Source organism: Lagopus muta, chromosome 1 (assembly GCF_023343835.1).
Source record: "Lagopus muta isolate bLagMut1 chromosome 1, bLagMut1 primary, whole genome shotgun sequence".
NCBI classification, from domain to species: Eukaryota; Metazoa; Chordata; class Aves; order Galliformes; family Phasianidae; genus Lagopus; species Lagopus muta.
In genome coordinates this window covers 169465125-169492805 of record NC_064433.1, presented here as the reverse complement: position 1 = coordinate 169492805, position 27681 = coordinate 169465125, and the positions used below count along the sequence as shown (strand labels likewise).

General features: G+C 39.9%; 2 protein-coding genes across 5 annotated transcripts in view; both read left to right on the top strand.

Annotated features, from left to right (window-relative positions):
- Positions 1 to 14362, top strand: part of FREM2 (FRAS1 related extracellular matrix 2) — a 129721-nt gene extending 115359 nt beyond the window's left edge. The window contains exons 19-24 of the mRNA XM_048934420.1: positions 1036 to 1163; positions 1258 to 1392; positions 5271 to 5397; positions 5989 to 6176; positions 6328 to 6474; positions 8071 to 14362. Of these exons, the coding sequence (XP_048790377.1) occupies positions 1036 to 1163; positions 1258 to 1392; positions 5271 to 5397; positions 5989 to 6176; positions 6328 to 6474; positions 8071 to 8583 (1238 nt within the window). The 3' untranslated portion in view covers positions 8584 to 14362. The remainder of the gene's footprint in view (positions 1 to 1035; positions 1164 to 1257; positions 1393 to 5270; positions 5398 to 5988; positions 6177 to 6327; positions 6475 to 8070) is intronic.
- Positions 14363 to 16826: 2464 nt separating this feature from the next.
- Positions 16827 to 27681, top strand: part of LOC125688048 (complement C4-like) — a 52609-nt gene continuing 41754 nt past the window's right edge. For 2 of the 4 annotated variants that reach the window (XM_048933534.1, XM_048933537.1), the window contains exon 1: positions 27493 to 27633. In XM_048933534.1, coding sequence (XP_048789491.1) covers positions 27569 to 27633 — 65 coding nt within the window. In that variant the 5' untranslated portion in view covers positions 27493 to 27568. Of the gene's footprint in view, positions 17189 to 26289; positions 26437 to 27492; positions 27634 to 27681 lie in introns of those variants that run through there. The other 2 variants (XM_048933536.1, XM_048933535.1) reach the window with 2 other exon arrangements.

Sequence of the window (27681 nt, the reverse complement as noted above, 5' to 3'; positions counted from 1 at the left end):
TTTTTATGTCCTCTGTCTCTCCAGATAATGATTTGTTCTGTTTGGGTTTTTTTGCTTGTCACTGATGACTATATTCAGAATTTCAAACTTAGTGAAATAGTTCCACTTGATGGAAAGGCTGATTAGTGAAAGGTGAAGATCTAGGCCAATCTGTCCACTAGAGATCCATAAAAACATATTTTTGATCCAAAAGCTAAGATGTACAACCTACTTCTATTTAGAGACTAAGAATTAAAATTTCTTTTCTAATTTGCAGCCTGTCAATGTTATTTAGACCTTTTTCAAAGAGTAAAAAAAGCTTTAGTAGGAGTTTTGTATCTCTCTGTTAATAAAACATTCTCACTGCCATTCAATTAAGTCATTACTGAGGACCTGATCCTGCAATTTAATCTGTTTAAACCCTTCTCCCTTTGTTCAAAATAATCACAGGTATAAGTCTCTTTCTACAGATGTAAGTCTGAGCATGAATGTTGGCTACGGAAAAGATTATCCAAGTAAATTAAATCTGTTGAACAATAATGGAAGGGGGGGAAAAAAAAGCATTTTAAGAAATCTGTTTTAGTTTTAGTTAGTTTTTTAACCTATAACACTCCTTCATAGTGATTCTGCTATTTCTCAGCTGTCTTCTAGAGTTTAAGGTTCTGTGTATTGGATAGAACTGAAAGAGTTACTCTGCTAAGATAAATTATTTTTTGTTCCCTGGGCTGACATTCCAAGTTAAAAACAGGAGGGATTATAGATCTTTGCCATTCCACTCTCACTGTTTTGCCTTTCAGTTAGATTTAATCTTTATACAATTCTGGTTGCGTAGCCCAAAAACAACTGCTTAACTGACATTTGAACAAGAGTCAAGGGGGCCCAGCTATGTTGACTGTAATTCATTTTGTAAGTTTCAGCTAATAAAGCCCATTGCCCTGTAAAAGCATTAACATCACCACGGCATTATGGTTTTTAAATTATTGGGAATGTTTGTCAGGCTGAGAGTCTGCACTGAAACACTGAAGGTGACAAATCTGTCTATTGGCACATTTCTAGCTTCATCTCTAACTTCCATGGTTATGTCAGCTGATCACCCGAGCCTGACATTCAGCCTCAGCCTCATCCGAAGTGAGCCCACGTACAACCAACCAGTACAGCAGTGGAGCTTTGTTTCAGATTTTGCGGTAAAACCTCAGCCTTTGCTTTTTTCCCTTACCTCAACTTGTCAGTTAGGACGTTGGTGTTAACACTCTTCTATCTCAATGTCTCTCCACAAAGGTTCGAGACTATTCTGGGACCTATACGGTAAAGCTGATAGCTTGTACCACTGCTGCACACCAGGAGTACAGCCTACCGGTGATCTGCAATCCTAGAGAGCCGATCACATTTGATCTGGATATTCGATTCCAGCAGGTAGCACCCCAGTGATGTTTTCTTCATATTTGCTTTTCATTTTAATTTTCAAATCACCTTTGGTAATCTTGTAATTATAATACCAGAAATTTAATTTACTTGCTTACAACAAACCAGTTCCAAAACTGCAGTGACAGAACATGCTCTCTTCTGCTGTTTAATTTTACACAATGTGGAAAGATTGATGTAGGAGCACAAGTGATTTTTTTGTCCTTGACGCATGGACAATATTTGTTCATTTTTCTATGATAGTCAGAAGGATGTTCATTCACATTGATTTGTGTGATGGTTACCATCTCTGGTATTGAATGTGGGACCTTCAGAGGAAGATTGATCCAGTCCTAAGGTAGGACTTCCTCCACTAGCTGTGGAGGAAGTGTACATAAGCAACACTGTTAAAACACTCAGCTTTAAGACTTATTTGTGATATTAAGTGACAAGAATCCCAGCCATATGGATCACTTATTGCAAGGGCTAGCATGATCTTGGGAATAGTAAGGATGAAGTTTTATTACTCCTGTTATTTGGAGCCAATACAACCAAGACTGGAACAATGTGGCTGGGGTTTCATGCTCATTAGTATAGATGTATGCTATTAGATCATCTTACAGTGTAAATACAGTGTGAATCAGCCAGAGATGCACAATCAGTTTCCTGTTGAATTAGCCAGAGTATGCAAAAGAATGTATGCAGCCTTTATGCTTTCATTTGGTGTTATGCCAGCTATGGGAGAACAGATGATTCCTGATACGGCATTAAGCTCTGGTGGAACAGGAAGATGATACATGATCTGACACAAAACCTGCCTTCTCAGAATTAACCCAGCAAAACATTTTGGAAAAAATGAGTGGCTGGAGTTGGGAGGGGCAATTTTTTACTAGTTCAGCACTCTGGCTTTCATCTGGCATTTCTAATCTGCTTCTAGGAACTCTAAAGCTATTCACAACAGTGCTGAACCACAGCTTGTGTCCAGTCCTCAGGCAAACAAGAAAGATGCTGATGATTTGAAGAAAATTCAAAAGAGCAACAAAATCTACTTGATTTTTGCAAAATTGGCAAAGTAGCCTGGAGATATTCTTTTTATCTCACCTGGAAGAAGCCTAAGGAGCAAATTTCTCAAGTTGTGAGAATGATTTTGTGAAAATAAAATGGCTGCTATAGGGTTCCTTGTATCAGACAACGCTTTAATAGTGTGGTATATGCAAGTTTCAGGTACACATATTAAAATTAGGGTTAAGGTACACAACTGTAATACTGTCATAATTGCTAAGTACTGTTGCTGCTTAGTCCCCATCACCAGCAATTTTCAAATCAAGACCAACTTATTGTTTTGAGATACTCACAGTGAAAGGAATTCAGGAAATGTTGTGGTCCACTATTGTTTCCTTTGATCATAGATGGAAAGAATATGTGGTCTTAAAGTGGGTTCCAATAAGACTTTTAGGCATTCTGCAAAAATGAATGAACGTTAGTATCCACATTTTAGCAATAAGAAACAGGAAACAGAGAAGTGAGCATGGAAACTCATGCTGCGATGCTAGTTCTTAGACTAAGAACATCCTGATACCTTGCACAGACCCACTGAAGTCAGTGAGTGCGTCTCAAAACTGGATCAAAATGGTTTTGACTGCAAATCAAATTATGAAATAGAACCACAAAAATTGTTTCTCTCAGTTCTCATTCTAGTGTCCCAGCTGCTCTACTGAATTATCTTCTTGGTATTTTTGGTATGAGACTTTTTATATTCTTGTAATCATCGTTTTGTTTGGATTTCCTTCACCAATGTTTTCATTGTTTAGGAGTGAGGGGCCATTTTAAGATGCAAAAATCAAGTAGAAAAGATATTTTTGTGTTCTCTCTTTGAAGATTTCACTTCAGTATTTCCGTCTTTACCATGTTTCTACCCATTTCGTTGTTATTCCTTCTGTGGCCCTAGAAGAGGGGAGCAGGTAGCCTGTAACATTACTGAGCATTGTATTACCACTACTTCATTCTGGGATGCCCTGTACATGACAGCATCCAAACTGCAATCTCTGTTATGTTACAATCTCTTCAGCATCTCCTTTCTTTAAATGCACATGACTAATTCTTGACAGAACTACTCCCATAGTACTTGCTGCCCTCAGATGAACCTGCCTCAGGAGCCATGTGCTTCTTTTGAGGTACCATGTATCTCATGGCTTTTTGTCCCATGGACGTGGATATGTGTATATATATACATATATATAAAATGTATATATATAGTTCCAAACCATCCATGTGCAAAGTTCATGAGTATGACAAATAGGCAGAGTAAACTGGCTGTACATTTTTTCACTTAGCAGATCCTCACAGATTATGTTTTTAAGTGCTCTTTTGTTTAAAATGCTTTAGCTGGACAATGGAAGTAATTACATTTAAATTACTGTCATAAAATTGAGCTATAAGTCAGCCACTGGCAGCACTGAGTCTTACATGTAAAACTGAAACAAAAATAGTCACAGAATGAATAAGAGATGTATTCCCAGCTATATGCGTAGTATTGATCCAGACCATTGCTCTTACCATTGGTTGTAAATGGTGTGCCTGAAGTCAGTGCCTTCAGTTTAACACATGCCTTTTGTTTCCAGTTCAGTAGAGATTTACTCTGCCAAGGAAGAGCTTGATGAGGCCATGCTTCATTCTCTTTCAGATCCGCAGCTGAAAACCAGTTGACTCCGATAGGTATTTGAAGCTGTGGGATCACAACCCAGTAGCTTGAATCTAGGCATTTGGAAGGAAGCATTCCAAAGAGATTGGAAATGATTTTTTAATTATTATAATTTCTGTGAAAAGGTTATGGGGATAAGACTCCTCTGTATGAAGTTTATAAAAATGCTTTAGCTGTTAATTCTTTTTGCTAAATCCTGTTGCTCTGACAGTTTTGGGAGCCTACTGTGAAAAAAGGGATTTGAAGAAGAAAAAGCCTGCATATATTGTGGCAGCAGTTTCTGTTTATGTTGTTATATCTCATTCCATCAGCACCCTTTCTGTGGGCCAGCAAGAATGTTTTCATTTGTGTCTTCTTTCCTTCTTTTTCATATATATATATATGCATTGACAAAGGCATTTTTCTTATTTGTTTAGTGGCCTCTTGTGCTTTTTTTTTTTCCTTTTTTCTTTCTTTCTTTTTTTTTTTTTTTTTTTTTGGAATGCATGAAACGCATCTTTTTGAGGTCTGGGTTCTCCTCAGTCCTTTTTGCTGTATTCTTTCATTTTTCTTATGGCCAATATAGGGGTTGCCTTCTAACTTATGTTTATGAAGTTTGTGGCCCAGTGAGAACCTGCTTCTAATAATATTGTTTTATTGTACTTTTATTATGTAATCAAGGAAAAATCATAGATAACAATATGGAACATATGAAGATAAATATTAGCATAAAAGATGCTCAGATGCTTTGGTGCCTTTTCATATATATGATCTGAGATACATACACAGATATCCTGCATCACTAAATCTTGCAAATGGATATCAGAGAATCAGAAACAGACTTGGGACTTCAGTGTAAGGTTAAAAATGGGATAGAGAAAACAGGCTGAGTCAAAAAGAAAGAAGATACTGTGGAAAATATTTTCTTCACCTTACCACACATACAAGTTGCCCTGGGCACCTTCTTGTCTGGGATTTGAAAAATGTGGTGGGAAAAAACTAGCCCAGAATCTCATCAATCACAGAAGTAGATAAGCAAAAGGCTATGCATGTGTAAAATATGCAGCAATATATTTCTAGTGCAAATAAATATTTATAGTTAGGCTGTGTTATAGCATGTAAATATGAGCTGATGAATAGCATATATGGGAGAAGATCAATGTTTTGAAAGTGATTAAAGAATGCTTTTTGAAGCACTGTTGTGTTTTAGGTTAGTGACCCAGTGGCTGCTGAGTTCAGCTTGAACACCCAGATGTTCCTTCTCTCCAAAAAGACGCTCTGGCTGTCAGATGGATCAATGGGCTTTGGACAAGAAAGTGATGTTGCTTTCTCAGAAGGTAAAATTGTGCACTGATCACAGACCTTTAATATGTGTGTCACTCTTTCAGGATTCTGTTTCAGGAATAAGGATTTAGCTGTGTCTAGCTGCGTTCTTTTGCATTTGCCTTTCCTACTGGCACTTTATACCAGAGCTGTTGGTCCATCTACGCAGAAACTATTACATCTGAATTTGACATTAGTGGTGCCATTTCTCAAATGCTGTGCACTTCATAAACACTTTTTGAGTGAAGACCTGAATATAGTCCATAATTTAAAGCAGCTTCTGAACTGGTTCTAATTATAGCAACTGCAAATGGCTTCCTAGTGCTATTACGCAGCCCAGAGCGTGTAGAAGAGTGTGCAGTTTGATCACAACCTTTGGCAACACCCGCTGGTGAAAGCCGAGTGGCAAGGTGTCTCAAGTAAATTCTTGATGTAGCTCTAGGCAGACTGAGAGTCTTCAGCTCGGACGTTTGAGATGAGCAGAAACTGCAGTCACGTTACACTGCACCAAGCTTCTTAACTAGGCTTATTTGTTTAGCTTCAGTATTGTTAACAGTTAACTGTTCCAGTGTAACAGGATGTTCACTGTGTGCATTCTCTTACAGGTGATGTCATTTATGGTCGAGTGATGGTGGATCCAGTGCAAAATCTGGGTGATTCCTTCTATTGTAGCATTGAGAAGGTTTTCCTGTGTACAGGAGCTGATGGATATGTACCCAAGTATAATCCATCCAACACTGAATATGGGTGTCTTGCTGATTCTCCATCCCTTCTGTACAGATTCAAGATTGTGGTAAGATTTCTAGATCTGGAAGAATACACATTTATTGTGATAATTTTTTCTACTTCTTCTTTTATCTAAAACCAACCTGGGAATAACAGATCTATATTTTACAAACATGCTTTTTTTTTTTTTTTTTTTTTTTACCTCTGTGATCTTGTAGGATAAAGCTCAACCAGAAACACAAGCCACAAGCTTTGGAGATGTGCTTTTTAATGCAAAACTTGCAATAGATGATCCAGAAGCAATTTCTTTAGTTAAACAACCAGGCTCTGATGGATTTAAAGTAGACTCAACTCCTCTGTTTCAGGTATGATTTCTATAGCTTAGTACGAAGACACTGAACCAAGCAGAAACACTTGTACAAGAAATGTTTTTAAGTAAAAGTAATATTGAAACCAACTAAAAGATTTATTGTTATTTCAATTCAGTTAAATAGAGTTTCAAATGCTTACAAATTTCAAGATGTAAAATACTGTAGCGATTGGACAGATCAAAATGATGGGAAAAGGTGTTTCACAGAGGTGTAATGGCGAAAGAATCAGCAAAGTAGAAAGGTGCTATAAGGAAAAGGAAGAAGATTGCTTACCCATATCAGAAGATTCCAGGTTTGCAGAGGAAAGCTCCACTAGAGAGGGATCTCCAGAAAGAGATCCTCCCCTAGTGCCAGTCAGCTCTTAAATGGGGTTTAAAGAGGTGCAGCCAGACTTTACCCCTTCTGGTTGTGCAGGTGAATTGCCTTCAGCTGTGCTCCCAGGTCTGACCTGGTCCTTTCCCAGGAGATCAATCAGTGGTTCAGGCCATGACTCAATAGTTCCCATAAACAAACTCAAAAGTACAAATTAGGAAAAGTACTAAGGAGTCATTAATCCTACGCCCATTCATTCAGTGATATGTCCCACTGTAAACAGTGGAGTATTTAAGAGAACAGCCTATTTAATACAAAAATGGTTTCATAACCTGACCCCACTGAACTGATATCTTTGTTTTGTTTTAAAGAATCCTTTCCCAATAATGCAGTATTTTTTTTGCTCTCATTCTGTCAAAAGAATGAGAACGTGAAGAAACATTACGTCATGACAAAGATGTGGAAAAACAAGTATAAAATAGAAAATGTGTTCAGCATTTTGCATGATAACAGAATCTGGGGCCAACTACGCAAAGTAGAAACCAGTAGCCTTAAAAAAAAAAAAAAAATAGGAGAGATTCAGATCATCCTACTGGATCTTGCCAAATTTGTTATGTATCCAGAAAATACAGGACAGACTCGAGGAAGATGGTGTTATCTTCTGCAGACTGCAGGGAATCGCAGAGTCACAGAATGAATGAGGTTGTCAGGGACTTCTGGAAATGTTCTATTCTGACCCCTCTGCTCAAAGCAGAGTTACCCAGAGCAGGTTGCCCAGGTCTTGTTCAGCTGGATTCTGAATGACTCCAAGAACAGAGATTCTACAGGCTCTCTGTTTAACCACCATGAGATGGCAAATTGCTTTCTTATGTTCAGATGGAAACAGGAGCCGCAGCTAAGGTCCAGAAGGCTGGGAGGTTAGGTCTGGAAAGCCTCTTCTCTGTAGCCTGTCCATGGCTGAGGTTCTTTGCACAAGACCTGGACAGCCATTGGTATTAATGGTACAAAGTTAAATGACAAGGCTGTCTTTCTTCATCTGCACCTGTTAGTTATAGAGTGTGGCTATGGAGAGGGGTTAACACTGTTCTTAAAATTTTGACAGAAAATGTGACTTACCTGGGACTGATTGACACATAGTGTGTTTTATCTGTTCCTCGTTTTGAAATTTGAAAGTACTGTCCAGACAGTCATTACAAAGTGGTGACTGATTTTGTCTGTTTATAGCTCTGTCCAGATTGTGCATGTATGTTTAAAAGCAAATAAATTGTGTCTCTCTAGGTGTCTTTGGGCAGGGAGTGGTATGTCCATACAATCTACACTGTACGATCAAAGGAGAACGCTAACCGCGGAATTGGCAAAAGAAGCGTGGAGCAGCAGTACCACTCACTTTTTAGTGGAGGTAGCACAGTAGCATCCACACAGAGACGCCATAAGAGAGGAGTTGTGGGAGCCCCAGAGCTTGCCAAAGACATTGGAGTAGAAAACAACCGAGGGACGAACATACAGCACATAGCACTGGATCGCACCAGCAAGAAACAGGTCCCTCAAAGGGAGATTGTGGTCAGTGGTGTTCTCCCCAGAGAACTGAACAGCCAGAGCTCAGGGGTCAGCGTAGTCACAATCATTGGTGGAGCTGCTGCCATTTTCCTTGCCATCTGCTTAATTGCAATCATTATTTTGCTGCTAAAGCGGAGACAAAATTCTGAGAAGAAGGAAGCTTCAAAGAAGTCAGGCAGCAATGAACCAATGATGCTGCCCGATAACTACACCAGCGATAGCTCTGAGGTTTGATTTGAAGAACACGGAGTTCAATCCAGAGTCTCCAGGGTGCCTCAAAACAAAATTGAACTGCACTTACGTAGCAGCAGATCACGGTGACTCGTGAAGAGTAAAAAGTTCATGTGCATCTAGATTTACTTGAAATTTTTTATCCTGAACTTTTGCTGCCTTTGTCAACAATAGCAAAATCCATACTGAATCTCCCACTTTGCACTAAAGGTTATCGTGATGTCCCTATGTCATGCACTAATCTTTAGCAGGAGTTCAAGGAACTGCATTGTAAGGGAGAACATTTTGTTTTATCTTTTTGTATTTGCTGACATTTCAAAACAGTAGTAAAAACTATCCAAAGGTGCTATAGATCCTGTCTGTAATAAGAGAGGAAATCCATTTCTTTAGAAATACTGAATACTTGAGAGGTGGAATGCTTACACTCTTCAGTTAAATTTTGTACTGTTTCTCACAAAGAACTCAGTGTCTGCAGTTAGGCTGAAAAGTGATAAAATACCTTAGGCATGAATCCTCCCTCCTGTAAGACTTTGACTTCATTTAAGCTATACCAGTGATTAGGTTTTTTTATTTTCCTTATGTTTAACTGAACTTTTTCAAGAGGCAGCTAGATTAGACGGCGTAACATTATAATCAGTTGCATGTCACAAAAGGCAATACTTATTCTTTTCTGCAAATTCTTATTCAGCTATTTAATCAGATTTTTTTTTTCCTTATTTATGTTGATATAAAGCCAAAGAATACAACAAATCGTGAAGGAATTTTGTTTTTGACAGGAACTGGACGCATATCTTCCTAAGTTTATAACAAATCATGGATGTGTTGTAAGGCAAGTTGTATTTCTTAGTGCATATCCACTGCTGGGAAATGCAAGCATTAGTATTTCAGTACTTAGCATTAGATTCAAAATGCAGAGGACAAAGTTCTGCCTGAACTGAGCCTAGGAATCATGATATTGAATCCAGCATGTGATTGTCAGTTGCCATGTCAAATGGCAACAAAGTGAAAAAAAAATGTATAACATGATTGAATCAAGTAGTATTTATTAGCTTACCATTATAGCATATCTTGACAAACATGCTAGATCATTGCTGGGCTACTTTTTGTTTTTAACAAATGACTACTTCTGAAAGAGAGATTCTGCTTTTCTCTCAGTCTTCCCAATGTAGACAGTCTGGCAGCATTGATGTCTCACTGAAGTTTGGATCAGCAGTGTCCCATGCCATTTGTTTTATGTAGACAGGACCTGTTCTGCCCTAAAGATATCCTGCCAAATGCTTGGCCATGGGTGCCATATAATCCTGAAGATTATCCCATTTGTCACACTAGCATTTGATATGAATAAATCTTTTCAAGTCAGTGGAGTTCAGCTATATAAACTAAATAAAATCTGAAGTAGGCTGTTGAGATTGGTGCTGAAAAACCTGTTCTCTTCCACAGCCTTTGGTAGTGGGTACTGGCAACCCCTCAAACTATCCTCAAGCTGCAAACAATCTGGCATTTGACATTCTGGAGACCATGCTGCAAAGATCTGAGTTACCAGGATCCATTCTGAAAGCAGCCTGGCTTCTATCACAGAGTGCTGCCTCTTAACTAAAATATACCCAAGAGGCTTTGTGTCCTATGTGTGGCTGGCTGTAAACACAGGGAGACCCAACTTAGTGATTCTGCACAATCGTCCATAACGCTGAGAAATGTTGAGGTCTGCTCTGCTGGGCACGTCTGTGCCCAGGATTTGTGGTACAGTGTGAATGTGCCCACAGAGGGACTCACACTAATATCTGCGGATTTATTTTGTTGTGACTTCACTCATTTCGTAAGGCTTCGTCAGTTTTTCACCAATGAATCAGATCAGAATCTGTACCATCTTTTCCTGGGTTTTCTGAAGACTGTTGTTCAGGCTGCTTAATTGGAAGATGTTTTCAGCAACCCGAGGGTCAAGCTCCATTATTAAAGTCACACAGTCATCTTTTATTTTAATTAATTTGAGTTCTAGCCTGAAATAATTATCCACAAGACTATCCACAAGACGAGCCCAGTGCATTAGACCTTTCCCCTGGTCACCTGCCATTAATTTACTCTTGTAATGAAGTTCCCAGTTTTGTGATCCATGTATTATGTGTGCAAGATTGATCAAAGACTTAAGCCACAGATGTGTTTTATGTTTAAAGTTCAGAACTACGTTACAATTGTAATCTAGGATCAGTTTTGCCCTTGTGCCCGTACATGAAATAAATGATTATGAGAAAGGCAGAATTTGTCTCCTAGAACCTGCATATTCAGGCAGTGATTCTACAGTAAAATGGGACACATGTAAATAATGGAACATTTTAATATTTATAAAATGCCTGTTTTGTGTAAGCAGAGAAGATCTTTTAAAATATATATATAATAAATACAGAATGTAGGTGTTTATCAGTAGAGCAGTTTTTCTGCTTTCGATTTTAACAGACTGAAATATCGTTAAAGTTGTTTGCAGGCAAAATCTTTTTTTTTTAATAATTATTATTTCTTTTTATGAAATCATATCAAAAACTGCATGTTCTACAAGCCAAATATTGAGTCTGGTAGATTTGATCACTGCTTTGAATAATGTCTGATTACAGCTCTGTAAAAGGTTCCGAATGATGGGGATTATCAGACAAATTTTTTTCTAAAAAATACATTAAAAAAAACCTGCTGATAACAAAATAAAACACAGAGCAAACACTGAGGAGCTGGACAAGAATTAGCAAGATTCGTTAATCAGGTATCAAAGTCCTCTGCCTGGGAAAAAAATCCCAGTGTTCCCAGTAAGACCTGCCAGGTGTGTCCCGTTCCTAAGAACTTGAATTTCTTACAATTCAGTGAACTATAAATAAACTGTAGCAGCATGCTTTGTTATTATGGCTTCAAGGTTTTGAATTTCAGCAAGATGTTTTGGAGGCTTATTAACATTTTTCCTTCTACTTAACAAGTGACCTTGTTTATACTAACCTGAATAAGTGCCTCATCCCCAGTTATATGCACAAGTATATTAATATTTATCTATCCATGCAATAAACTGAATATTTTATATATATATTTAATCTATTTCCAGATTATGTATTCAATCTTCTTTTCCCTGAAGATACGTATTCCGCTGTCAGTAATGCCATTTGTTAAGCCCTTTATACAGTAACTGCTGTGTTTAAATTTGTTATCAAGCTGTCAGAAATCTTTCCATGCATATTTATTTGGAGCAATTTCTTATGTATGTCTGTGGCTGTGATATTTGGCATTTTTTATCAGGAAAAAATAAAAATAAAACTACTTCTGTTTTGTTACTAATCTAAAATCTGTGTATAACTGTCACACAGTTGAGAGTGGTCAGTAATGCATTGTTATGAAAAAAGAATTTGTTACATCAACTGAAGGTCGTAAGCTTACTGCTGCATTTGCAATAAGTCTTCCTGCTTCCTTCCCGAAGTGATTGCCTTTTGGTCACAAAGCATTCAGCAGAAAGACTGCTTTGTAATCATTGGAGTTGTGCTCATGACTCACAGGGGGATTTCTTCTTTCAGCTGCAGAACATCAGAAACATCCAGATCTGTAGATATCAGCAGTGGGTTTGCAAGTCCTTTTAGGCTTGGTTGAGCTTCTCCATGTCTGTCCCCTATACTACTTAAACTTGCTCAGGTGGATTGTACTCTTACACTTACATCTTATACTGAGCTGAATCCTCCAGCGTAACATCTATGAGATCTTTGTAGTGATTTCTACTGCTGCAAATCACATTGGAAATATTTCTGTCCTACTACAGTATAATCTTTTAGATTAGGTATCAGGAAGAAATTCTTTACTGTGAGGGTGGTGAGACATTGGAACACATCGCCCAGTCAGGCTGTGGATGCCCCCTCCCTGGAAGCACTCAAAGCCAGGCTGGACGGGGCTGTGAGCAACTGGATTTAGAGGGAGGTGTCCCTGCCTATAGAAGGGGGTTGGAAATAGATGATCTTAAAGGTCCCTTCCAACCCAAACCAGTCTATGATTCTATGAAATTGCTATAAATGGTGCACTGTCAGTAGATCAAAGGGCATTAATTTCCCATTTCAAGATTGTCCACAGCAGTAAAGTCATGTCTGTGTTCATTTTGTCTTTAAATTCAGTTCTATTTCTACTAAGATGTCCAAGCATGTTCCAAAAGGTCCAGAATGGCTTTTCCCTCACAGTCCAAGCATGGGTATATTGCAGTTACATTCCAGTACTAGTAGGGATCAGGGTTCTTTGGTTGCATCCTTGCTGTATTTTGAAATAAGTCTTCAAATTCAGCTCATACCTCTGAATGCCTTAAATTTTGAAAGCTCTTCAGTAAGTTACTCTCAAGTGATTGGCTCTTTGATTTTTGATTTTCTTATTATTTATCTCAAGGAATGATCCATTCAGAATTCACCTGCTACTACTGTTGCTTTGGTAACTATCTGCTGACTTACAGTAAAAATGAAGGGAACAGCTGGAAGGTTCTCAAATAGTTGCATCTTGCTTCACTTAATGGCCAATGCCAAAGCATGTGCTGAGTTCCTGCTACCTCCTGTTACTTGCATTTTCATGATGCAAGTATTTCTGAGTGTAAATTTCCACATGAAGTGTGAATCTGCAGCTGGACCAGCTGAAGTTCTCTGGTTAATCTAGTGGAACTGATTGTCTCTAGAGTGTTTTGAGCATTATTTCTAGCAAAACCTCTAATTCAGTTACCATAGAGGACAAGAGGACATGTTCTGCATAAATGAGCTCATCACTTTAAATACTGTAATTAATTTCTGCTTTTTTCCCTCTTGCATTCCCTTAAATATACAGATATATATTATACTATACTGTATTATTATATATTATTATTACATATTATTATTGTCATATTAGATAATGGATATAATGGAAGTAAATATGGCAGTAAATTACAACCATATTGATAAAAAGTAAGGAATGTTTTCCCCACGGAGAGAAATCAAATAAATAAGACTCCCTTCTACTGTTCATCTTAGGAAATAAACATTCAAGGAAGAATATTGCAGAGATGCCTTAAATCCTGCATGTTACTGAGACTATGGATAGGGAACAATGATTCTCTGTTTCTCACTGTTTTAAAGAGATTCCACCCAACAAAATTTGCTGGCTACACAGAAGAAAGGAAATTCTTTATCATTTGACATAAAATTGTAATTGCAAGACTCACTACAGCAAAACGATGTATGTGTCAAACTGAAAAAGATGTGAAATCCTTGGGAAAAAGGTCATTAAAACTGGCTCTTTATTACAGCAACTAGTTAAGAAAGGGCAGACTAGAAAAGCTGGTAAGGTTCAGGAAAAGGAACAGACTGTTCATCTCTTTCCCTTCTCTTCCCTGCAACTCTACTGCTGGTGCTTTGAGGGTAGATACAAATGTTAGGAGCAGACTCCTCACCCAGAAAAGCCACCCTCATGCCCTAATAGTCCTACAAAGAGCCTTGCAATTGACAATATGAAGTACCAAAAAAACAAAAAACAAAAAACAAAAAATGTATTTCTTCTTGGGATAAGAGGACATGAAAGCTTTTATCTGACCTAGCATCAACACAAGGTCTCTATTAGGTGAGTTAACCTGCACCTCACATCTGCTTACATCTCCTGCTGAGGACTGCTTGAAATGGTTTTCTGAGCCAATAACTCTTCCTGGTGCATCTCCTATGAAGGCATATGATCTAGACAGAAAGATGTAAAGCATCTAGGAAGAGGAACGTCAGGGCAGAGCTAAAAGGTATTGTTGGCAATTGTATTTATCTTATATTCTCTGCTGTTTTTAGAGAAGATTAAAAGAATATTTCTTGTACTGTTAAGTGTCTCTTTCATAGATGTGTTTTTTCTTTTTTTTCTTACGTTTCTTATGAAACCAAAATGTTCCTGGCAAGACAGAAATATAAATTACAAATTCTGTAAAAATAGGATCTCCTGGGGATGCAGCTGAGCTTTTTATCCACTTCTTGGAAAAGACTTGGATTTCAACATGGAAAGCTTGCGCTGTGGCCCACAGGGACTGTTTCCCAGTGGTCAAGTCCAGGAAAAGAATGCTGGAGTAGCATCCGGCTAATTGTTCACAACACCACATGCCTCTGTGTCTGGGGACAAAATAGTGGTGAGATGTCAGGAGGCATTATAGAAGGGTGGATAGTGGATAGGACAAGGGGGAATGGTTTTAAATTGAGACAACGGATGTTTAAGTTAGATATTAGGAGAAGGTTTTTCACAGAAAGGGTGGTGACGCACTGGAACAGGTTGTCCAAGGAGGCTGTGGATGCCCCATCCCTGGAGGCATTCAAGGCCAGGCTGGATGTGGCTCTGGGCAGCCTGGTCTGGTGGTTGGCAACCCTGCACATAGCAGGGGGTTGGAACTGGATGAGCATTGTGGTCCTTTTCAACCCAGACCATTCTAACATTCAATGATGATTCTATGATTTATAGGAGACATCTTCCTGTCACTTCATAGCATCACACAGCAGTGCCACAGAGCACCTTCTGAGTGTCACACCTTGCAGTCCTGCCGGGATCCTGAAAAGCTTTCTAAATTTGGCTTAGGTCACATTTTGCCTGATCAGCAGGAATGGTCCCTTCTATTAGGACAGGAAAGATTTGTATCTACCCTCAAAGAGCATCTGCTGAAGAGAAACGTGCAACGCCAACCACTGATGTACTATAGTGCATGGAGATGTGCTCATTCATGTCATGCCTTAAAAGATATCAGACCGTGTTCACATCACATAAATGCCCCCTCAGATGCCAACATGGGTAAACTTTAGTAACCAGGACCAAAAAAACCCCATTTAAGCCATGTATCATGAGGTACAAACAAGAAAAGTGACCTAATAGAAGGTGTGCCCAGAGGGAGCACCAACACTGGCTCGCAACCACATTTTCTGTGCTAAAATAACTGGTTTTTACCAGACTTGCTTCTCCAAAAACACGTTTCAGAAGCAGAAATCTCTTGCTTTTCTGCAGCCGTGGTGAACATGGGCAATTCGATAGCCATTTTCTTTCAATGACAGTTTTTTTCTGTACTGCAGCTGCACCCATTTATGACCATCTTCTCTGCTGCAGTGGATTCCTGCCATGTACTGCCCGTTGAGAATGGGGCCATCAACCACAGCTTCTGTCTGAGCGCTCAGTGCATGGCAGCTTAACTTTTTCCTGCCCCATTTGCCTCTCAAAATGAGGTTTAAGGAGAGGTATTTTTCCTCCAGGATATTTCAGCTTCCTCAGGAAAGGCATTTGACTTGATGAATGCTAAGGGTGATGCCAATAATTCAAACCAGCAACTTGCAGCTTTTAGGCATTGCCCGTAGTTCCCATCTGGAGCTGTCAGCTGTGGTAATGTGCATTATCCTCATCTCCTCATGAAATGGCTGAGAACTTCTATTCTCCAGCAAAATGATTGCTTTCAAAACATGACTGCAATAACATATGCACCAAGAACATTTTTTACTACTATATAAATTTCATGTGGGTTTTATTATGTTATATATATTTTCAAATTTATGTATAGGTGTAATTGTGTATTTTATGTAGTGCATAATACATATTGACATAGGCATATAGCATAGATTTTATTTATGTGGTTGTATTTTTACATTACATAATACATATTTTTTTTTAATTTATATATGATTTTTCATGACAACATTACAAGGGTGAAGTGCTACAAGCTGGGAAGCAGAATTCCAGGTGCTATTTGCCTGGAAGGAGTCCCAGCAGTTAGAGCCAAGGCTGAAACCTGAGAATGCTTACAGTCAGGAGGGCTGATTTGATTTGCTCAGCTGGAAGCAAAAATAGGCAAATTGGGGGCCTTCAGGTGGTGGCTTTGGTGGTCACAGCTGTGGGGAACAGCAACTGCCATCTCTGCCTCCAGCTTGAGCCCCTCAGTCATGGTCTGGTGCAGGATGCCAGGGAGCACTGCCCTTCTGCCAGGCTGCCTTAGTCTTGAGAGCATGCAGTAAATGGCAAGTACACAAAGCAGGGCAAAGAGAAGTTAAATAACTGAAGTGCTCAGAACACCCACATTTCAGTGTTTCTTCTATCAATTTATGCTAATAGCAGTGTCAGGCTGAACAACACTCCCCAGGGCAAAGTTCCCCTAGAGCTGTTCTGCTGGGCTGCCGCTCTCCTGGCTCCCTTCCTGCCACTGCTGTGAGCTCTGTGGTTGCTGGTTGGCCTGGAATGTGGGCCAGGAGAAATGCTGTCTCAGTGAGCATGTTCCCACCGGGGCCAGGGGATGCTGCCAGCATCGGAGCCATGTGAGCCTTTCTCCAGATCCCCAGACGTGTTAAGAGTCTCTCTCATTTGGTGAAGGCATGAAGTAAACATCTAGTCGGGGAACGAGGCAATCTGGCTGCTAAACGAAGAGGCGCCTGCAGTAGGCTGCAGTCCAGGGCTCACCAAAGGGACAGTAGACGGACAGCTTTATTCCCAAGAGCCTATCAGCTATCATTCGTCTGTGCTCCTGGCACCCTGGCTGGACAGGGAGAGGTCCCTTTGGTCCGTCTGAGCCCTCAGCATCAGACCTAACTTCAGCCTGCTTCCAAAGTGACCAGGCCGTCTCAAGGTGTGAGGAGCATCCTGCTTGGTGAGTCAACAATTTCTGATGCAGATGGGTTTTTCTTGCTGCTGTCACACAGCTTTGGGTGAAACTGCTGGTAATACAGATTGAGGGGGAAGAAAAGAGATAAACGTATGCTTTTAAGGTGAACTTTTTCACACAGAGAGTGGTAACGCACTGGAACAGGTTGCCCAAGGAGGTTGTGGATGCCCCATCCCTGCAGGCATTCAAGGCCAGGCTGGATGTGGCTCTGGGCAGCCTGGTCTGCTGGTTGGCGACCCTGCACATAGCAGGGAGTTGAAACTGGATGATCACTGTGGTCCTTTTCAACCCAGGCTGTGAATCATAGAATGTATGCATCTATGATTTTGTGATTCCAAAAGAATGCCTGTGGGTTAAAAGGCATCTGCTTGTGGGAGCAGCTTCGCAAAGGTGGGCTGACTTTTCAGAAAGATCTGCATTTGAGAGCAAACAGTTCTGTTATCATCTCTAATTTATTTGTTTATCTACTTAATATTCTGGTGAAATGTAGTTTGTTTTTCTGTTTCCTGGTATCACTACTCAAATGCCTATGCTCTAAAGGAAAGTTCTTGAGGGCCATGTTTGTCTTTCTGAATCAGATATGGATAAACTGACCAAAAAAACAAACAAAACAATACAAAAGTAGGAAAGAAAAAGATAAAAGGGAAAAAAGGAAAAAAAAGGGGGGAAAAAAAACACCACCAACCCCAAACAGCTGCATTTTACAGCCTCCAGAAAATGTTATGAACTGGAAATGAAATGCATCATGACTGAGAAGATTTTTATTTAGTCAAGTAAAATCTGTTCTCATGGCATCAGTGTGTACACTGAGCAAAAAAAAAGACTTTCTGTACTAACAAAATTGTTAACACTGGAGACATAATAAATTGGATATAGACTGTGATATAGATCATTCCTTCTGTTTTCCTTTGCTTTAATTTCATCCTCTTTTGTCCTCCCCCTAGGAGGGCCACGAAGATGATCAGGGGACTGGAGCATCTCCCCTATGAGGACAGGCTGAGGGAGCTGGGTTTTTTCAGTCTGGAGAAAAGAAGTAAATGAGGGGGTAACCTCATTGCAGCATTTCAATACCTAAAGGGAGCCTACAAAGAGGAGGGGAATCAGCTCTTTGAAAGTGTTAATCACTGCTGGACAAGGGGAAATGGTTTTAAGTTGAGGGAGGGGAGATTTAAGTTGGATGTCAGGGGGAAATTCTTTACAGAGAGAGTGGTGAGGTGCTGGAACAGGCTGCCCACAGAGGTTGTGGATGCCCTGCCCCTGAGGTGTTCAAGGCCAGGTTGGATGGGGCTCTGGGCAGCCTGGTCTAGTATTAAATGTGGAGGTTGGTGGCCCTGCCTGTGGCAGGGGGGTTGGAGATTCATGATCCTTGAAGTCCCTTCCAACCCTATGATTCTGTGTGATTCTGTGTGATTCTCTTTCTTCTTTCTATTAATGCCTTCTTGTATTCCTTTCACTGTGTTTCTTGCTGCCTGAAAATGCAGAAAATGTGCCATCTTCTGTTCTTTTTAGCAATTACACAGTCCCAGAAAAACCACCCTAAAGGGAACATCCTAAAATGAGCCCACACATATGCACAGGTGCATGCAGACACACGCATGTGAATGTAAACCTACATATGTGCATCTCCTAAACCCCTCTGAATACCTGCTTCTCTTTGTTCACAGCTTTAGTTATCTGACAAGGACAACACATATGTTCACCATGGGGTTCCCAAGGGAACCGGTAAGTAGGGCAGCTCAGTCATTGCTGTTGAGAGCAGAAGGGATGGAGGGAGATAGTGCTTGGTCAGCTCTCCCTTCCATGGCTGCACTGGATGGAGAGCTGCATCTCTGTTTTGCCTTCTAATCCTCACTTTTGCTCACACACCCATGCTCGTGCATTTCCTGTTGAAACTGCTCTGGGTCAATCTCCTTCCACTCTGACACAATACTACTGGGACACTCAGCATACTTGCTAAGAGCACTGTGATCAGTTATCTAAATGCAGCCTTGGTCCAAGACTTTCCCTTCATGTCTCAAGACTTTTCACTAGAGATATTTCTGCATTAGGTAGTATATGGAAGGGCAAGGGAAAGTACATGGCTGTTGGAATGGTGCTGGTGGGCTTCCCTTGCAGAGGTCAGGGGCCTCTCCCAGAGGCGCCATCAGCCACAGTGAAGTGGGAGATGTCACAAACTTTACCTGCATTTGCATGAGGAGTGTTTTGCTGTGGTGATGACTGCATTCTTGTACAGCTTATATGCATGATCTTACTTCCATGTGGTCCTGCACTGCCATGTGTAGAGTATCCTGCCTGTCTGGCTCCTTAGAGAGGCTGTTTTCAGTTGCAGATTGGATTATTTATTCTTTAGAAGAACCTTATATACAATTAAACCAGCCTTTATTTCTACCATAACCCTGACAAGAAGGCTGGAAGGCTGGCAGCAGAGTGCAAAGAGGAATAAGAGTAAGATAAATATCCTTAGTGGGTGTATTTTTCCTCTGTGTTCTTTTAACCCCAGTGATATGTGCTATGACAGAGAAGCCAAAGACCTTCTCTGCCTTTTCCTGTGTGCCAGAAAAGTGCTAGAATTCTGGCTTTATATCACAGTACTGTAAGGCACTTTTAGGTCTGTAAGAAGTGCAGTGAATCTTCTGCCTTCTATGAAATATGGAGAGCTTTAGGATGATATAAAGCAATGTTTCCCCCCTCCCTGCTCATGATGATGAGTGGAATTCAGCTGGAACAGGGAATAGAGGCCCCACGTTTTTGAGGCATCTGTGTTCCCAGATAAGCTTCTGAACCACAGGGAGTGGAAAGAGAGGAGGGAGTTGTAGTAAATCAGAACATCCATAAGACATCGAGTTGGGTCAGGCTTCTGACTTCAGTCACCACTTCAGAAAGGACACAGGTGAGACAAGCCCTGATCCTGGCACTAAGCTGTAGTGGTCAGCAAAAAACTTTTCATTGTGCCTTTCAGTCTTTTCCTTTCCTGGGCTTGCTTCGCTTGGAGAAAAGAAGGCTCTGGGGAGACCTCATTGTAGCCTTCCAGTACTTGAAGAGTGTGTATAAACAGGAGGCAGAAGGGCTGTTTACAAGGATGGATAGTGATAAGACAAGGGGGAATGGCCTTAAACTGAGACAGGGGAGGTTTAGGTTGGATATTAGGAGGAATTTTTTCACTCATAGGGTCATGAAGCACTGGAACAAGTTGCCCAAGGAGGTTGTGGATGCCCCATCCCTGGAGGCATTCAAGGCCAGGCTGGATGTGGCTCTGGGCAGCCTGGTCTGGTGGTTGGTGACCCTGCACGTAGCAGGGGGTTGAAATGAGGTGAGCGCTGTGGTCCTTTTCAACCCAGGCCATTCTATGATTCTATGATCTGACCGCTGGATGGCACCAGGGCTCTATTTTTTTTAAACACTGTTCCAAATCCCTCTCAACGCTGCTTCACGCAGCTGCAGCAGTAGTACATGCATACTGGGAGGTTTAGTGGATTCTTCTTGCAGGATTATCTGTCTTAGAGCATGTTAACATCCTCTTTGTGACTAGGTCAGAGGCATTGATGCTGCCACAGTGAGTCAACAATTTTTGTTATCACAGTAGAAAACACTGAGGCAGATAATAATGTATGAGTAAATGCTGTTAATGCTTTTATCCATGGAAAACGAAGCTGGGCTTCCTGCCTAAGTGTACATCTGCAGTGTACTGCAAGAACAGAAGCCAACAAACTTTACTGAAGACTCCAGAGAAAGAGGGGGAATTCTGCATTTAGTGTTGTAATGTTAAAAGTCTGTGAAGTTCTTTTAAGAAAAACAGGCAAGTTTGCACTAGATGATCTTTAAGGTCCCTTCCAATCTGAGCCATTCTATGATTTTTCTATAAGTACAATGTATAACCTACGTGATGTGGGTAGGGTATGTCTATCCTAACTGCCATCAGGAGTGCCTTGGTGATAACCCAGTAGTCCCCTTCTAAAGACATCAGCATTCCCCTCTGCACCTAAGCCACTGAAAGGGCAGCTGAGTTGTCTCTTCTGTATCGTTTTGCTGGAAGGAGCTTTCTCAAAACTGGGTTAGCAAGAGGGAAGATGTCTGCCATGATGCTTGTGCTCAGGCTAGTATGGTACCTACATCTGAAAATATCAAGAAGCATATGATTCATCCATGTGGCTGCCTAAAAAGATGATGGCTGCACGGGGTCAGAGCTCCATGGTAAATCTCTGCAAAAAGAAGAGATCATCACACATTGCCCATTACTATCCCTTCGAGCAGCTACAGAAATCATTCTGGTTTTATTTTGCTATAACAAGACAGCAGATGGTTTGCCCATGCCCCAGGGAGGTACCACAACTCCTGACAATGAAATGTGTTATAGCTGAGCAGGTTTCTCATTTACAACAATGGCTAAGCTTTCCTGACACTCACACCCCCCTTTCTCTTTGAATTTCATCTTTGAACATTAAAACCAAGGGATCAAAATAAGCAGGACAGCTTCTGATCACTGGAGTTGACCTGAGATGATTCATGTGCAATGGAGGTGGGCAAGTCTTCTCCCAGGCCTGAGACAAGAAACTCTTGTTCATCGTGTTTCTCAGGGTCACATGAACAGACTGCCTTAGATTTAACCAGCAGATCAGAGCAAATGAAGAAAAGCTGCTTGGGAAAGACAGGCATACGTCCAGCTGTAGTTGAGGATGTTCTATGTTTTTTTCCTCCTTTTGTTTTGAAACAGTTTAAACACAATAATGAAATTTTCTGAAACTAATATTAGAGTATCTCCATTTAACAGTAAGTTGGGAACTGCAAGGAATGAGGATCAGTAATATTTTTAAATTAGATCTCTAAATTCTGCCTTCTTAAAAGGTTGGCTTTCTTTGGTTCCATGCTTTGCTCCAAACCTTCAAAACTGGATGTGGAAGTTTTATTCTTATTTTTCTTGGCTAGTTAAAATTTTAGTTTTTTACTCTGATACATTCAAGACTGGTTTTGTCTGTTTGTTTGTTGATTTTGTTGTTGTTATTTTTGTTTTTCATTATTCTTACATATTGCTCACAAGAAGAAGAGAAAGAAAAGAATCCTCAGGAGACATTTCAGGTTATTAACTATATTAATGAGTCCAGAAGAATGAAAAAAGTAGTTGAGGTTAAGGTGTGTGTGAAAATCTCTAAGATCCTGACAATAGTAGCTGATCAAAAACCAGCACATCATTGTGGTGGTGTTATAACATCAGTAGTATAATGCAACTATCATTTGACCAAACAAGCCCCAAAACCATTAGGTCTTACATAGGCTACCTTTGCAACATATTAAACACCAAGAAATAGGGTTTTTTGTTTGTTTTGTCTTGTTTTGATATATCCTTAAGAAAATTAGATAACTGAGTGTATCCACTGGGAAAATGAAGGAAGAACCCTTAAGAAAATAACCAAGGTCTTTTGTTTAACCTTCCCAAAAATCTTGACTCCTTAATAAGAAGAGAAATTTCTTGCATATTAGCTTTCCTCTTCCAAAGAGAGTGCATATATATATGTAGGAGAGTTTAACTGGAGAACATTTAAGAAAGTATAGACAGAAAAAGGTCATTTTTTTATGGCAAAAGCAACTGGAGCCTCTATTAACATTTTAATTCATGACTTACATTCTGGTAAAGGAAAAAAAATGATTTCAATTTACACTGCAGTTAAGAAGTTACGCTGCTGTTAAGAGGAACTTCACGAATTAGATGCGCACTTCATGGTCTGCTGTTGAAAAAGGATTTCCAAATCTAATTTTCTGTATTGTCAGAAGTGAAATGTTGCCTTTTGTGTTTGTCACAATTCCCCGTAATGCAGCAAAGAGGATATCTCTGCGGTGCTGATTTGTGAAATGTGAAATTATCCTTTGTACCTTTTTGCCCCACAGAGGTGAAAGAGGACAGGAGGGAACTGAAAAAAGAGATTGGTCTCATTAGTATTTTAGCAGAGTAAGGAGGAAAAGGAGTTTTGGAAGAACTTAGAGCCAAAGAACAAACCTACTGCTAGCAGTCACAACATTGTGGAAACCTACAAAGTTCAGACAAACTCACTGAAAGGAGAGCAAGTCCACCTCCCCAAGTTAAGGCTGGCTAGTCTCTTCTTGCTGCATATATCTCAACCCCAGACTGTTGTATTGAACTCTGGGTCAGCTGGAGAATCAATAACGTTCCCAATGAGTAAATATAAAAGGACTTTGCCTTAAGAGAAAGGGCAGGCATGAAAGCTATTTTAGGACGGCTTTCATGTGTTCTCTCTTACAAGCATGTGTAGGCTTTCAATGAGAGGTTTTAATTTTATCACCCTCTGTTATATATATGCATGTGGTAACTACAATCCCAGGCAATCTGAAGAATCTATGGCACAAGAGAAGCAGTAAAATGATCATCTTATACAAACTCCTGAAAGTATAAATAAAACAAAAATAATTTTAAGGCTAGTTGTATAAATAATTGTGAGACTGTTCTTGCTCTCAAGTGTTAGAGAGTGATAAAATCCCTATTAAATTGTAGCAGCTTATAGCAGTTTCTATTTTGGAGCAAAACAAAAATGACTTTGATGATAGTCATACAAGGGAGAAAAAAGTGTGCAAATCCAATTTAAAAAGTGAAATCAAAATGAATAGATTTTACAAAGTCCCCTTTAAAAGCGATCCATGAAAATGTCTCTGCATGAGTTCACATGCGGCAGAGCATAACTGCAGCCACCAAAGCAAAGAGCTGTTTGTATAGCTGTACAAACAGACCTCTCTCTGCTGACAAACAAGCCAGCCCAGACAATGAAATCTCTGACAGAGACAAGAACTTCAGTGAGATTTTGGTGTGAATGCACAGTTCCTTTGACTTCAGAGGTGACACATCTCTGCTGGTCATCTTACAGACTTCTGCACCTGGTGTTGTTTCACCTAGGAGATATCCTTGTGTTTTTCACAAGGAAAAGCCACGCAGCTTGAAGATGTTAATTTTTTTATTGTCTCATTTTGTTATTTGTCTTGAACAAAAATAAGGATTCGCTCACACTCATTCTGTGTCCTGTTCTTGTGACTGAGGCTATTCAGTGCTTACATTACTTCTGACCACATATGGCAAGGAGCCATATCATGCTCCTACTCAACTTCTGCAGCTTTTAGCTAACTTCTCCCATCGTCTTCTCTTCATCATGTAACAGTGAGAATTGTTTACTTTGCCAGGCAGTTCTTAGCAAACCTCTTCTATTCTGTAAGAAGACCAAGAGCTCTGTTCCCAAGAGAATTTTTCCACAGAACTCGCCTTTTTCCTCAGCACAGATGCTCTCTGTGGTGGAAATCTCTGCTCCTCTTCATCAGTTTGCTTGAGTCTGGTATGCCAGAGCCCTCAGAGGAAATTGTGTGATTTTGGCACAGAGCTGAATCAGATTTAGCAATGCGCAACTGCAGTGGGAATGAGAGGGTGGGGAAGGAAAGCAAAGTGAAGATAACTTTGTCTGAGCAGTTCCCACTTATGATATCTTGTAAACATCTCCCAGAGGGCTTAAGTTTGGGCCCTGAGGACACTTGGGTATCTTTCCATATCTTCTCACTGTTGCCTGACAGCAAAGATCAGAGTGGAAGCCAGAAGAGCATCTGGAGAGCTCACGGTGGACTTCTGGGCTGCAGAAATAAATTTTCTCTTTTTCCTCTAATTTCTTCAGGATTGCTAACTCAGATGGCTGTAAGCAAATCTTCCTCACCCTAATCCATATCTTCTGACTTTTTTCTTTTTCTTCTTTTTAATCTAGGACGTAAATCCTGTTTTTCCACTGTAAGATAGCTCAATTAAGCCAACTACTAAATGACATTAAGACAAAGATATTGCAACACTTACTGGCCTGGCTGATTTTTTTCCTATTTTCAATACTGGGATGCTATTCAGTTGACCCTAGTAAATGTCATTACAATGTTGCTAACAAGGCAACATTTTGGTAGAAATAAAGAAACTGAAGGAAATGTGGAGCAAAACCTTAGACAGGCTTCCGTCTAATCATCTTTTCAGCATCACAAGACAGCAGCGAGTGTTATCTCAGCCTTATAAATGGTGTATTTGCACATTTCCTAACTTTATTCTGAGAACCATCAAAGGCTGATAGGCCCTTTTCTGGAGCTTCTTAGTTATCACTCCAACAGTGCCAAAATTTGGCTGTCCTAACCAATGCCCTATGAATAACATGTGCATTGAGTCTCCTACAAACAACGTGCATTAAGTCTCCCTGCAAACATGAGTCAGGTAGAAAGCTCCTAGAAAGTGGTCAGAAAGTCTGATAACTCATAACATTTCTAACATAGCATTATTTTATACATAATTTCATTGGCATGATGAGGACTGAGTCCCTTTAGAGTAGCAAGATGAATTAAAGAATTTTCTTTTCTTCTTATAAAAGCTCCGATCCAAGCCTTAGCTCTCAGTGGTGACAGAGTCATGTATTTGCCTTGCCGTATTTATTCCCTGTCGAATTACCTTTGTTCTGTTCCTCAAGAGTAAATCCTATGGAGATGATATGCCTCCTTTTTTTTTTCAGCACTCTGGGACACTGTTGACAATAAGGGAATCCTTGATGCACTTGGCCAAAAGACCTCCCTGAATCAACAGCTGTATGACCATGCTAAACCTGTAGAAGTAATAAAGAGAATGTACTAGTAGTCTAGTCATTAGCGTTATCACAAGCTAAATTTTTCTCTTTTGTGTTATTTATACGTTTACTTATTTTTGATGAGCATAACAATTGCTATCTCTCTGAACTGTGGGAGAATTCCTATCCCCCACTAACGTACTTTTACCTCTGTCACTGTGCTCTTGCACTGATCTCATAACTTGTTTCAAGAACCAAAGCTTAAAGCATTAATCTGAAATGGAATAATTTACCTGTCCAAACCATAAGTAAATACTTATCAGCTTGAATTGTCTAAAAGCAATAGTTTTTGTTTCCAAGGCAATGCTTGCATGGGCTGAATTTCAGTCTGTTGTCATACCATCTGCTTATGTTAAATGTAAGCCAGAAATACACTTCTTGCTACAGCCACTGGTACTTTCTATGACCATCACTGGACAGAAGGTAATTGTCATCCATTTGTGTTTGATTCAGATGGAACTACCATGCTTCTGAAATACTTGGTGTGATATAGTGAACTGATCTGTTGACATCATACAGCTTGTTCTCTTCCCCTACCTCCTTGTCTTGCTCACGATGGAAAATGTGGACTTGAGGAGCTTCTTATGTTTGAAGAGCAAGGCAAGTTCTCCTAGGCAAAAGATGGGGCAAGGTGAGGGTCCCTTCACCCTCACAGCACAACATGACTGTGAGCCTCCAGTGAGTGTGAATTTCCCTTAAAAATAGAGGTGTGCTGCCTTAGGGCATCTATTGCTAAAAATTAAAGATACCAGCTTAAATGTGGAATGCTAAAGGGCAGCTTAACTCCAGACCTTGTGGGGAACCATGTGATTGTTTCTGGGATTTCAGCTGCCTGCAGATCAGATGGGCATTTTTCCATGTTTCTGAGTCAACAAAATTGTGTTTGGGAAACAACAATCTCTAGGCATGCAAGAATGAGACATGGGGAAAGTTTCAGTTTCTTCTTTTGTCTTTTATCAAAACAGATTCCTGCACAAGCGGTTATGATTCAGGCATGTTTTTCTTCTGTTTTTGAGTATTCCACACTCTGAGACATAATATGTCTTTTGTGCTGTCTAAAATGCCTTCAGCTGATGTGCCATTTTACATGCTTATGCTAAGAAGAGACTAATTACACTTTGAAAAAACCCTCAATCCTGACTACAAAGGAAAATTGGACTGACTAGCTTAGTGACATCCATTTTAATCCCATTTAAGTTGGGATTAACACAACAGATGGAACTAAGATGTACAGATTTCCACTATAGTTCCTTTTGTGCTATCTAACCAGAAGGAGCCCCCTCAATTCTTTGCTGGACTACAGAAATGCCTGGAGTTAAACAATAACGTAGAGAAGGAATCATTTGTCTTCATTTATTATTGCCTTGCAACCATTCCTTTAGCCTTGTTTGATTTTGGGTTTGAGTTTGTAGCATTTCTGAAAACTTCTCCCTTTACATAATGTTTAGTTACTGTAAGGTGTACATACTGAGGGTGGGAAGAGAACGAATGAATAATCAAATGTAAAACTCTGGCCTAGTCCAGAGTGTCTCTCCCCAGGCTATCAATTTGTGCACTGTTAACATGTCCATCATTATTGGTTGTACAGTTTTGAAACTTATTAATAAATAACCAAGATGAATAATGTACTTAGCTGCAATATGCCATTGGCCAATACTTTCAATTTGCAAGCCAAGGGTAGACTGACAGTGGGCTTTTGGTATTTCTGTTTTGCAGATTCTGTAGTTTTACCATGGAAAGACTGGTATTTTTGACAAGCTTTTGCTTGCTGCTAGCCAGTACACAGCAAGAACCTTCGTAAGTATATATTATTATTAACTTTTCATTTATGACAAAGCCTTTGAA